Consider the following 14,224-nt stretch of genomic DNA (forward strand, 5'->3'; position numbering starts at 1 on the left):
ATGGGCGCTGGGCAAGCCGGTTGGGGTGTGAAAGCCCGACGAACCGGCAGGAGTGTGAGAGCCTGGTGAGCCGGCCGAGGCATGAGAGCCTGACGATCCGGCTGAGGCAAGACGCCTGTCGATCCTGCTGAGGAAGCCCGAAGATCCAGTGGAGCATGACGTGGGATGGAAACCTGCTGAGCCAACCGAGGCAACGAAACCTCTCGAGCCAGCCAGGGCGTGAAAGCCCGACGGGCTGGCTGAGGCACCCCTGGTTCCATCGGCCACCCCTGAATCCACCCAGACGTCACGAACAAAACAAACAACAAAGAACACACTCCTGGACCGGTTGGGTGCAGAAGAACTGACAATCCGTCTGAGGCCCGACGTGGGATAGGCGCTATCCGAGCCAAGGAAATGTCTCGAGCCAGCTATGGCGTGAAAGCCCGACGATCTAGATAGGCATCCCCGGGTTCCATCGGTGGCGACCCAGAGCCGCTGCCACCATTCCAACCGGAACGCCAGTAGTCCCCGATGCTTCATATGTACGGATGCTGCATTCTGTCACGCGGAATGACGCTGTTGAGACGAAGCAGATACGGGCCATAAACATTTAATAAACAACTGATATAGCGTCTCGTCTAGCGGGGAACAGAGCTGGGGAACTGACAAATATAGGGGAGGAAATAAACAGGAGATAAGTGAGGGTAAGTGAGTCCAATAATGCTGATGCGAGTGACGAGGGAAGGCAGGTGTGCATGATGGATGGCAGGAGTGCGTGATGCAGGGTAATCTGGCGCCCTCAAGCGCCAGGGGAAGGGAAGAGCGGGAGCAGACGTGACAGCTACTTTTCCAGTCTTGTTCGACAAAGGCTCATGCGATGTGGCTAGATGAGGTGATTCTGAACATTGATGTTAAAACTTCTGAAAGGTCTGACTGACTACAGATACATACAGTGAGGGGAAAAAGTATTTGATCCCCTGCTGATTCTGTACGTTTGCCCACTGACAAAGAAATGATCAGTCTATCATTTTAATGGTAGGTTTATTTGAACAGTGAGAGACAGAATAACAACAAAAATCCAGAAAAACGCATGTCAAAAAATTTATAAATTGATTTGCATTTTAATGAGGGAAATAAGTATTTGACCCCCTCTCAATCAGAAAGATTTCTGGCTCCCAGGTGTCTTTTATACAGGTAACGAGCTGAGATTAGGAGCACACTCTTAAAGGGAGTGCTCCTAATCTCAGCTTGTTACCTGTATAAAAGACACCTGTCCACAGAAGCAATCAATCAATCAGATTCCAAACTCTCCACCATGGCCAAGAACAAAGAGCTCAAGGATGTCATGGACAAGATTGTAGACCTACACAAGGCTGGAATGGGCTACAAGACCATCGGCAAGCAGCTTGGTGAGAAGATGACAACAGTTGGTGCGATTATTCGCAAATGGAAGAAACACAAAAGAACTGTCAATCTTCCTCGGCCTGGGGCTCCATGCAAGATCTCACCTCGTGGAGTTGCAATGATCATGAGAACGGTGAAGAATCAGCCCAGAACTAAACGGGAGGATCTTGTCAATGATCTCAAGGCAGCTGGGACCATAGTCACCAAGAAAACAATTGGTAACACACTACGCCGTGAAGGACTGAAATCCTGCAGCGCCCGCAAGGTCCTCCTGCTCAAGAAAGCACATATACATGCCTGTCTGAAGTTTGCCAGTGAACATCTGAATGATTCAGAGGACAACTGGGTGAAAGTGTTGTGGTCAGATGAGACCAAAATGGAGCTCTTTGGCATCAACTCAACTCGCCGTGTTTGGAGGAGGAGGAATGCTCCCTATGACCCCAAGAACACCATCCCCAACGTCAAACATGGAGGTGGAAACATTATGCTTTGGGGGTGTTTTTCTGCTAAGGGGACAGGACAACTTCACCGCATCAAAGGGATGATGGACGGGGCCATGTACCGCCAAATCTTGGGTGAGAACCTCCTTCCCTCAGCCAGGGCATTGAAAATGGGTCGTGGATGGGTATTCCAGCATGACAATGACCCAAAACACATGGCCAAGGCAACAAAGGAGTGGCTCAAGAAGAAACACATTAAGGTCCTGGAGTGGCCTAGCCAGTCTCCAGACCTTAATCCCATAGAAAGGTTTGAGTTGCCAAACGCCAGCCTCGAAACCTTAATGACTTGGAGAAGATCTGCAAAGAGGAGTGGGACAAAATCCCTCCTGAGATGTGTGCAAACCTGGTGGCCAACTACAAGAAACGTTTGACCTCTGTGATTGCCAACAAGGGTTTTGGCACCAAGTACTAAGTCATGTTTTGCAGAGGGGTCATATACTTATTTCCTTCATTAAAATGCAAATCATTTTATAACATTTTTGACAAGCGTTTTTCTGGATTTTTTGTTGTTATTCTGTCTCTCACTGTTCAAATAAACCTACCATTAAAATTATAGACTGATCATTTCTTTGTCAGTGGGCAAACGTACAAAATCAGCAGGGGATCAAATACTTTTTTCCCTCACTGTACAACTCCCCCCAAAATATTGTTATTCATCTTCAAGTCTTTTCACACATTGCAGTGGATTGTAAACTCCCTTCAAAGCTGGAATGGGTTGTATCATGGTGTCATTTCTAAAGCATGCAGCGTGAGATTCTGGTCTCCTTTCTTGAATGATGTCCATATGTTATCACAACACTTAATCAAGCTGATTAAAGCAATTACAGTGTTTCTTTTTCTTCTCCAAAGTCTTCTCCAAAGAGTACACCAAATACGCCGAGGGACCCATAGGATAAATCTAACATCAGGAGATGCTGATGATGACAACAAATATCTGAAACCTCTTTGAAATCAGACCCATTTAAAATCACCCACAGCGGAGTGATCCTGTCGTTTAGAGTTCACATCTTTCTGGTTTCACATCTGTCTCAGACACCGGCGGAAGAGAGGGAAACAGCTGTTTGGGTGGAGTCAGGCCTGGGCTGCATCCCAAATGCCACCCTATTCCCTACATAGTGTGTTACTTTTGACCAGAGTCCTATTGGTTTGTTGTGCATTACATATGGAATAGGGTGCCATTTGGGACGTCACACTGGAGTTACCTGATGTGATGCTTTGTATTTCAAAATGAGCCGTGAAAGGAAGTCTGGTGAACATTGTGATTCCATCCACACTTAGATAAGAGAACAAACAAGCCTATAAAGGCGCCCAGGTAATTGGGTAGCGTTTAATATGCAGAAGAGATGGTGGAAACGGCTTCAGTACTGAGACATAATACCAATAGGTTGCCCAGATGGGAGGTGGAGTCTGGGATTGGCTGAGTGTCTATTTACTAAAGTAGCGTGTTTTTATAGACCTCTCTGAAGACAATAGCGTCGGGGCAATGCACTCTCTGGCCACTTTGTAAACGACAAGCTTTATCAGAATGTTTGTTTGTTTTTTAGTTAGTTAATTCAGAGTGTTTCTCTCTCTCTCTCCATGCAATCTATGGATACTCTGTGCACTTTGGCTGGAAAGTGTTGCAATTTTCAAAACAACTCAACTACAGACACGGCTAGCAGCTCAAATCTGATGCTAGATAGATGGATTACTGCCCTTACTACTGGCAAATAGATTACATTAACTCTCACCTTGAACACTGCATACTTCAGATAACAAACCATTCATTTGAAAGCAACAGTGCTATTGGAAAGTAGAAGGTTTTTGCCCGTTTCTCCTCAGAAAACATTAAGGCAGGGTGTTGTAAACTAAGGTAGAGCACGTGGATGTCTGAGCTCAATACCTCAATCTGCAGCAGGGCCTCTTCTCTCTGGCGAAGGGCCTCCACGTCTTCCTCACTGATCTCTGAGAGGAACGCTTGCTCCTGTCCATCCCCCTCAGAGCTCTCTGCTGCACCGCCAAACAGGGGACCCCCCTCCTCACACAGCTCTGCAAACGGAGTCTGGGGACTCTGTGCTCACACACACACACACACACACACACACACACACACACACACACACACACACACACACACACACACACACACACACACACACACACACACACACACACACACACACACACACACACACACACGAGAACATTACAATTAGATTTGTTTTGAGAATACCAATGTATATTGCTTCTGTCCTGCACCTCTTTCTCCCTGACTCCACTAAAGGTCTAGGCAGACAGTGTGATTCACAGCACAGGGCTAACCCCTGGCTGACTCATGGTCGTCTGTGCTTGCCATGATCTGAGTCACAGTACCTGAGCCAACCGGAGAGCAACTTGGGGGAAAACATCCTGTACTCCCAGAATATAATTTCACCTCAACACAACTAGAATGTTTCACACTTTAAATATATCACTCTAGACAGCTGCCACCCCCTCTTCACACTGTTTACCCAAGTTCAATCAAAAAGGACTAGGACCCTTTTCTTCTCTGTGCAGACAGTTTACTGAGATCGCTCTCCTTTCAGCACACTCAATGGAAACGTGGGAGTCGGCCACTGAAAGAGGCCCACATTGATCTGCTAATTTTGACCCCTAATTGCATATGTATGACATTGATAAAACCCTGAGGTGGCTTTTGTTTTTCCTGCCCACAGTGTGACTCATCCAATCATCCTGTCGTTCCTCTCTTACTGTGGGTAGCTTCTTCAGTACGGAGGTGGGAGGGGCTAGAGGAGGGCCAGTGTCTTTGGTCTGCCCACTCAATGTGAACCACACAGCCTATCTGCTCTGTCTTCTATGCTGTTCATGCTTTTTGTTGTCAGTGAATTTGCACCATCTGCTACAGTTGTGTTACTGACATCCGAGGTATTGGTCTCTTGGCCAGGCTATACTAAATTATAGACCAACTGCTTTGTCCCTAAAACAGAAGAAATGTCATGATTTGTGAAGATATTATTCACATTATTCGTGGTCTATTGAAGTTTCTTTCCTCACTGAAGGTAATCACTGTTACGTAACCTGTCCTTATATCTGGAGTCTGAGACGTTTTCCTCTTGAGCCAGCATAATGAAAAGACTTTGATGAAATTGATTCAGCAGAAAATAAGCCTTAATACATAAGCCTCTGGTGTCCTGGTGCTGTAGGGTTCAGGGGTGTGTAAGGAGAACCTTGATACTAGTGTCTTCAGTGGGGCTATATACCTGAGTTTGTGTATTCTCCAGCGGGTCATTTGAGTTAAGTATGATTTCAAATGAGAACTCTTTCAGGGAATGTTAGGGATAATGTGAAATATGTTTCAATAACATCAACATAAGTTACAGCTATTTACATTGATTTTCAGGCAGCGCTCTTCTTGACATGACCATACTGATATTATTCCAGGACATTACAGTGAAACCATGAGGACGTTTAAAAGGTTAAATGAAGATCAGGCAATGAAAGCCTAGCTACCAGCATGAACAGCTGAATGAGACATTACTGTAAAGAATATCTGGCTGTTTTTACGGTAACTTACTGGCAGAGTTACCTGTAAGTTACTGTAAAAAAAAGGTACTGTATGTACTTTACAGTAATGTACTGTTAAACATGTATTCAGAATTTACAGTAATATGCTGGACTTTTTTTACAGGAACTTACAGGTAACTGGATGCCAGCAAGTTACATTGTACAGTGACACAGTGTCACGTACAACACAGTAACACTACACAGTGCATCATAAAGGATGTCTGAGTTTCTCATTAGCTTTATTGAGTGCTTTTGATAAGGATCATTGCAGTTTTCAGTGTTGTTATTGCCGGTGTGATGTATGAATAAATTCAATCATGATTTAATTGTATTGTGAAGAGGTAAAAAAAATCCCTCAGTCCCTCTTAGAACTCATAGAAATGTGACACCTTCAAAATGATTCACTGTTCATTCATCTCTGACTTACAACAAATGACTTTGGTGTATTGTTGTTTTAGTGGTCTCCTCTCCTGTCCCCAAAGGTGTTCTAAGAAGGCTATATATCTCATGTAATCATTTGTACTAGATGTCTCCACGGGAGACAAAATACTCCTTAGATTTGGGGAAAGAACGACGGGTTACACAGAAGAGAGAGAGAGAGAGGTCTCCAGACACAATGCTTTCTGGTGCATCAAAATGATACCTGTTATCTGACTTCAAGCCAGTTTTTATATGGTATAGCCCATGACTATATGTATAAATCATAATATAGACATACTAATTGTCATGATTTTCCACTGTATGTGAGTGAGTCCGTCTATTTCTGTGATGTCTGATTGAATATAGATTGGATTATAATTTTTCCATCTCAGTAGTCTGAAAGTGATGGTTTCCAATGAAAGCGTAAAAAAGGTGGATGGATAGAATCGTCACACGGTATCAGAGTCCATCTCATCCGTTTTTTTTGCCTACAGTTATTTTTATCTACTTCTTCCAGGCTAGACTGTCTGTGGCTCATATTCAATACCAAACTATCTGTTGTCTCCTTTTCTGATCTCTCTCTCCCTATCTTTCTCTCTCTTCCGCCTCTCTTCCTCAATGAAAAAAAGCAGGATCATCCCATCACAAATCTCTTATCATACCACCTCCTCCCCCGAAGGGATGGGAAGATCTGATTCTGTGTTGATGTAGCCGGGACAACTATGTCCTGCTGAAAGTACATATACCCCAGCTTAAACCCATAATGTGTCTCTCTCCCTTTTGAACTTTTCAACTGACATAAAAATACAGATTATGTGTTGAACAACAGTGGCAGTACTGAAGGGACTTGGATGTATAGCAAATAAATTGTCTGGGAGTGGAGAGAAGAGAGGGAGAGAAAACAGAAAGAGAGAAGAGAAGAGCGGGAGGGAAAACAGAGAAAAGGGAAAAGAAGAGAGGGGGAGAGAACTGAGAGAAGAGAAGAGAACTGAGAGAAGAGTGAAGAGAGGAGACACTAGACAAAGCTTCAAAGAACCTCTCATGAGAAGGCAATCAAACAAGGAGAGCCAAGCTTATTATCTTTGTCTCTAATGAGCGTTGTCGCCTTCACAATGGAACAAAGGCCAGTACAGACTGATACTCTGTGCATCAAACTCACCTGCTTCATTTCTGTCTGTGCCGGGGTTAGCAAGGCCCTTGAACGGTCTGCAATTTTCTGAAGAGACACAAGAAAAGAGAGAGCACAAGAGCATGAGAGAAGCATTTAGTTCATATTGTAAAACATACTGTATATTGCAGCCATGTTGCAAATCAGCTCTTTATTTTTCATGTCACAAGGTCACCATTCTCTATAGAACAACACCCCACTAAACAGAAGAGAAGACATGAGGCAATGCAAGGGAACCTTTTGCAGATCTCCATAGCGTTGAACCGACTCTGAGAGTTCTGTCTTAAGTCTAGTCAGGCGAAGACGATCTTGCTGTGAAAACAAGAAAAGAAGAACGAAGATTAGTGACAATTATCTTAATTTATGTCTCTGCTTCTGTGTATTTAATTAGATACAAAGTCTGGAAAAATAGATGAAAAAAAAACGTTTTAACCCGTGTAGAGCCAGTGATGATGTCAGAGAGTTGTTTGATGAGCTGACTGGTGCTGGTGATGACTTTGTTGGTTTGCTGCTGTGTAGAATGTCTGGAATTGAAGAGAAAGAGAGCCAGAGAGAATGACATAGAGAAAGAAAGAGTGGAAGAGAAAGCGAGTGAGATAAAGAGGGAGAGAGTGCAAGAGAGAGAAGACGAAAAGACAAAGACATATGCACATAGTCTTTAACTTCTAAGGTGGTATGAGTGAGGTTATTCTTGGGGTCGTGAACTCTGGAGGACGTGGCAGGACATGGCAGCTTTTAATCCCCTGGTGCTGGATTCTAGAACGGACAGTGTGCCTTCTGGGCTGGCCAGGGCGATGGGAACTCTGAGTTCAACCAATTAAGTGAATCAATATTAATGACAGAGCAGAGGTAGGGACAGGTCCTGTACAGTGGCACAATGAGGGACCCAGGGCGTTCTTTCTCTGCCAGGGGAAGAACAAAGAGGAGCCACCCAGGCTTTCACCATCAAAAGACACAGCAGCTTACAAACTACAGTGCTACCCAGTGGTGGGAGGATGGAGGTGCACTCATTATGGCTATAGCTTTCAGCTATATGGGTATGGATTTTTATGTTGAACGCATGAACCCCCAATTATTGTCTATAAACACATTTATTATCAAATAGTGGCATACGTGTGGATGGCGATTCAATCGATAAGTATCATTTTAGACAATTCAACTTACAGTCTGTTCATTTGGCCAAACAGTACATGGTGAAGACAACACAAAAAGATAGATGCCTTCAGTAAGTTGACTGATTTCAGACACTATTGTGATTATGGAAATCATATTCAAATCTCTGATAGACAATAGTCACATTTGCATGCACAAAAACATTTTCTTGCACTAATATCAATACTGACTGCCTGTAGTTTTTCACATTTATTTTCAACGTCTCCTCCCACACACTCATTTACTGAAGCATCTCTGGGTTGTTCCATGAGAGTAGTGCCTTTTGCGTCTCTTTGATATTATAAGTCAAAATTGTGCACCAATATGGATTTTAAACGCCTGTTATATTACATGAAGTGCCCTTTAATATAGACCACATGAAAAATGCAATAAATCTCTTCTAGGAAGATTGCAAAACACTTAATAAAAATAAAATCTCCAAGTTTTCACCATGATAGTAAAGCCCTAGTTACTGTCATTTCTGAAGATTATTATTTATTTCATGTGATTAGTGATTTCATTTAGTCTGTCCCTCATTTTAAGGGCAACCCTGTTACGTGAACTGAACTCTCGTTTTAATATGGTGAAGCTATTCCTTTTAAATGTAGATTTAAAAAAAGAAACAATAAACACATCATAGACTAAAACCATGTGAGCTTGTTCGACTCTTTTGGCCATTTTCTGGTGTTTTATGGTGGAAAACTGAGCATAACACATCACCCCTGTTACCCATAGATAGGCAGGCTAGAAATGTTTCAGCAATTACCTTTTTTTTGTGAAACTTGCATTAAATTGCCACTCCCTGTTGCACACAACCAGCTTCCGTTCTCCCTGTCAAGAGGAGATTCATGGCTGATTTAAGATTTAATCATCAACCCTGTTATGGTCAACCCTGTTACAGTCAACCCTGTTATGGTCAACCCTGTTACTTTATTTGGCACTGAATCGGCACTTACTATAGTAATTTCTTAATTGTACCTCTGTTTTTTTATGAAGTTGGAAATGTGCTCTTTATCTCAGTGGAGCAGTAATGTTTCTGGATGAGGTTTTGTTTGTTGTTTTTAAGTTTAGGTGAGGGCGGAGGCTAGTGATATTGTGTTGAGGCAACCTGGTGGATGAAACTGAACTGCTGTGAGCTCTTATGACCTTAGAAATCTGGTTGGATAATACTATTCAAGACTGTGTTGATAATCTTAAGCATAGCTAAATAAGCAGTCTGTCTCAACAGAACCCTGCTTGCCCAGAGGCAGCCATTACACATGCGGGACATCAGGACAGCACCTCCTCTCTCTCACACACAATATCCTTCAGACAACTGGTCGCAGGTCTCCCTGTGCGCGCTCTCTCTCTCTCTCTCTTCACTCTCCATCCCTCTCTCACTGTCTCTCTCTCTCTACGCTCCACCTCTCTCCCACTCTTTCTTTGTCTCTCCATCTCTCTCTCACTGGGGTTGATCAGCCACAAAGGAATACAAAGCAGAGCACAAAGGAGAAAGTCATCGGAGGTGACTGATTGCAATTCACATTATATTTTTACATACTTTTCTGCTGCTGAATCCCTACTCTTGAGATCATTGTGGGGGCGCAAGTGACTAACAGATCTCAATAGCTTTGTAATGTGATACGTCAGAAGAGTGTAAGAGGGTCCTCTAGAGTGGGCGATGTGAACCGAGAGAGTTTGGCACAACATACTGCTCGGTACAGTGGCATAAACCTACACGGATGATCCATAGAAACTAACTCTCTAGAACAGGTGCAAAATGACTCATAGATGATCCACAGGAATTCATTAAAACAGGTCATAATGGATTCTTATGTTTAGTACATGAAGCATTGGAAGATGTTGATGATAATGTTGATAAGTGTTGTGTTCTATGCACACATTTGAGATGGTTTTTGTTGCATGGTTTTAAGTTAAAACCATTGAAGTACAGGTTATCCCAATCAATGTCATACAGTGAATACACTGTAGGCCTGAAGACAACAGAATTAGGATATTCACCTCCTGTGTATTAGGTTAACTCATTTCATGCCTGCAGATCCAAAGGCACAGTCCTTCTCCACATAGATCACTCAAGTTGTTCCTGTTGTGACGTGATGGTGCATGAACTAGCCGTGAGTTTACCGTAATCCTCTGGATGTCTGAGAAGTCTTTGAAACGATGATACATCAGCCAGAGGTTTAGCCATCTTATTAATCCCTTTGGTTCCTGTGTGTGTGTGTGTGTGTGTGTGTGTGTGTGTGTGTGTGTGTGTGTGTGTGTGTGTGTGTGTGTGTGTGTGTGTGTGTGTGTGTGTGTGTGTGTGTGTGTGTGTGTGTGCGCGCATGTTTCCTTTACCTACCTAAGATACAACAGAAGGTCACAGTCAAGCTTATTAGTGACAGTATGCAGATGGATTTAAATACAAGCACTTAGAGCACACTTATGATCCAGCATGGTGAACCAACTCCAACGTTAAGCTGCATCAGGGTCATATGATTGACTAGATATTTTTCCTGGATATTACAAGTACCTCATCCAGCCCATAGCTACGGACTCTAATTAACCCAGGATAGAGTATCTTCTCTGCCCACCCATTTAACAGCAGCTTTTACATGTGTTCTAGTACAACCGGTCTTGCATGAATGGGGGAAGTAAAGCAGTAATCAACTCCTGCACAACATTATGAATGGCTGTTTTCATGAGTGGTTTGAATGTATCACTGGCAGATACAGTATGACCTTGCTGAGGCAATGCAGAGTGACAGCAATAAGGCACGATTAGTCATACACCAAAAACACAGAGGTCAAACTTTCTCTGGCTTTAGGGGCCATACTTGTAGCTCAACTTATTTCTCCCCTCAGAAGCTAGCGTGACTGTACTTTTGCTTGGCCTTCAACCTCGAGATCTCTCTCTCTCACTCTCTCTCTCTGAAAAAAATGTCTATTTTCCCACTGTTTTCCACTAGGTTGGCTTGGTTCTTCCCACAGTGGCCAGAGAATTACAGTGACATGGCCCTGGTTCTGAGTTCACTAATACACTGAGGACTGTCTGTCTGTCTATTTTTCCCCTTCATTTCCTCTCTCCAGATTTAGATCAATATTTGAGGACTAGGGTGGGGAGGTATGGAGAAGGTCTCGCTAGCAGTATTTATCCCTGGGTCTCTACAGGGAGCACCAGGACAGAATGTACTGTACATCAGACCTGGGTTCAAATAATATTCAGAATCCTACCTTTAGTGTTTGATTTAGGCCAGCGTTTCCCAAGGGGTGCATGTTTAGGTTTTTGCCCTAACACTCCACAGCTGATTCAAATAATCAAAGCTTGATTATGAGGTCATTATTTGAATCAGCTGTGTAGTGCTAGCGGAAAAAACGAAATGTGCACCCCTTGGGGTCCCCAGGACCAAGTTTTGGAAACACTGCTTTAGACTGTCTGGAGAACTACATGGGCAGAGTTTGCGATTATTTCATTGTTTCCATTGCTCCACATAAACTCAGTCAAGCCCTGATAAAGTATCTGAAATGAATTAAAATAGTACTTGAACCCAGGTCTGCTGTACTGTGCAGTATGTTGTGTCCAAGCTAGGCTAGAGGGGACCAGTGGAGCACCAGGCTCGGAGGCTAAGCCCAGACTGCACAGAAAGCACCAGACACTAAATCAATGTTCTTATTGCCGATCTCCACAACATGGTCTAGGGAGATTTGATGAATTTAGACAGTATTTGTTCAAGGCCTCTCACGCAAGCATGTATGCACATACCACAGCAGTTTTATATAGTTTCTTCTTCATCCCTCCTTCAAGCATTGTCTATTGCTCTCTCTCTCTATATATATATCACCTCATGTGATTTCATAAAATTAATTGTTCCATAGTGCTGTCTTTAAAAAACTAAATAGAGTATGGTCATATTGACTCAATTAAACCCATGTAGCATGGTAGAAAACAAATTACTTTAGTGGAAAAAATTATTATGTTTCTAAATATTAGCACAGGGCTAATTTAGCGTATGGTCTTCACAGTAAAGGTTTCTTTCATCTACAAATGGAAGCATATTTGACATATTTGTTTTATCAATAATAGATTTTACAGTTCATTCGTTTTGTGGATTTTGTAATAGATGTGAATTTAGCAGAATAGTATGGTAGTACTGTGCAGTTATGTGTTGAGGTTGTTTATAGGAACATCAGTGTGTCTGATGTGATACTATTTAATATCCCATCAAAAATGTCATCATATCATTTTACAGCACCATGAAACAACATAGGGGTTATTTGCTAAAAGGTTCCAAGTTAACTCCATGTGGATCTGTCTCTGCAAGATGAAAGCCCTGGGTAGATACAGTAATTGACGTAAGGTTTCCTACAGTATCCTCCGTCTATAGCTCCAGTGTCTGTACTTTAATGTACTGTACTGTGTGAGGGCTCTGCTGTGGGGAGCCCGTGGCAGAAGTTATGCCTTATGGCTGGTTGAGGAGAAGCTCTGTGAGGCCCTCTGTGGCAGTTGGCCTTCTGTCTGTCTGTCTGTCAGAGCAGAGTATGTTGCCTCCTCTGTTCTCTTCTCTTTCCTCTCTCATCTCCTCCCTCTCTCCTCTCCTTCATCTTGCCTCTCCTCCTTCTTCTTCTCCCCATCTCCTCTCCCTCTCCGCTCCCTCTCCGCTCCCTCTCCGCTCCTCTTTCTCCTCTCCTCTAAACAGTGTCCTCGTCCTCTGGTGGGTTACGGACGAGTCGCCACAGAATGCCTAATGCACTAACAAAGACAATGACACTCAGAGGGTGGGAGCGATTAATCCACTTAGACTTTTGCTGTGTGCATTTCCACGATTACAAGGACGGGTCCAATTCTATTAACTGTGAGATTGTGGTTGTAGCAGGGAGTAGAGAGGTAGACCGTGGGTGCAGATGGTCGATTAACATTCTTAACCAGAGGCAGGGCGTTTGTGTGTACTGTAAAATATGCCCACCATTACAAAAGTAGATGAAGACAATCTCCTCTCGTGAAAATTACTACAGTTACGGTAGTCGCTGGAAGTGGCAGTGAGTAGCCGTGAGTATGCGACATCCGCTCAGCATGAAAATAATCCCAATCTTACTGCACCATTCAACCATTAACCTGTTAGGGCTAGGGGGCAGCATTGACACGGCTGGATAAAAAACATACCCGATTTAATCTGGTTACCACTCCTACTCAGTAACTAGAATATGCATATACTTATTACATATGGATAGAAAACACCCTAAATTTTCTAAAACTGTTTGAATGGTGTCTGTGAGTATAACAGAACTCAAATGGCAGGTCAAAACCTGAGAGATTCCTTTACAGGAAGTGGCCTGTCTGACCATTTCTGGAACTTCTTTGCCATCTCTATCATTTACTAAGGATCTCTGCTCTAACGTGACACTTCCCACGTCTTCCATAGGCTCTCAGAGCCCGGGAAAAAACAGAATGTCGTCATTCCAGCCCCAGGCTGAAACACATTATCGCCTTTCTCAAGTGGCCCATCAAGAGACACTAGCTTATGCGCGTGACCCCGACCGCCCCCGCCTTTGGGATTTTTTCCTCTGTTTGCCGAAAAGGAGATTCCCTGTCGGAATATTATCGCTTTTCTACGAGAAAAATGACGTAAAAATTGATTTTAAACAGCGGTTGACATGCTTCGACGTACGGCAATGGAATACTTTGAATTTTATTGTCAGGAATTGCGCCAAGCGCGTGACACTTCTTTACTATTTCGGATAGTGTCTGGAACGCACGAACAAAACGCCGCTATTCGGATATAACGATGGATTATTTTGGACCAAACCAACATTTGTTATTGAAGTAGCTGTCCTGGGTGTGCATTCTGACAAAGACAACAAAAGGTAATGACATTTTTATAATAGTAAATATGATTATGGTGAGTGCTAAACTTGCCGGGTGTCTAAATAGCGAGCCCGTGATGCCTGGGCTATGTACTTAGAATATTGCAAAATGTGCTTTCACCAAAAAGCTATTTTAAAATCGGACATATCGAGTGCATAGAGGAGGTCTGTATCTATAATTCTTAAAATAATTGTTATGCTTTTTGTGAACGTTT

General features: G+C 43.1%; 1 protein-coding gene across 1 annotated transcript in view; it reads right to left on the bottom strand.

The window, feature by feature from the left end:
- LOC106605505 (t-SNARE domain-containing protein 1) overlaps nucleotides 1–14,224 on the bottom strand; it is a 138,263-nt gene that overhangs the window by 81,529 nt on the left and 42,510 nt on the right. Inside the window, exons 5-8 of the mRNA XM_014201240.3 lie at nucleotides 7,451–7,541; nucleotides 7,255–7,329; nucleotides 7,009–7,065; nucleotides 3,769–3,936 (exon numbers count right to left, since the gene is read on the bottom strand). Of these exons, the coding sequence (XP_014056715.2) occupies nucleotides 3,769–3,936; nucleotides 7,009–7,065; nucleotides 7,255–7,329; nucleotides 7,451–7,541 (391 nt within the window). The remainder of the gene's footprint in view (nucleotides 1–3,768; nucleotides 3,937–7,008; nucleotides 7,066–7,254; nucleotides 7,330–7,450; nucleotides 7,542–14,224) is intronic.

This window comes from Salmo salar, chromosome 05, assembly GCF_965601325.2.
Source record: "Salmo salar chromosome 05, fSalSal1, whole genome shotgun sequence".
NCBI lineage: Eukaryota > Metazoa > Chordata > Actinopteri > Salmoniformes > Salmonidae > Salmo > Salmo salar.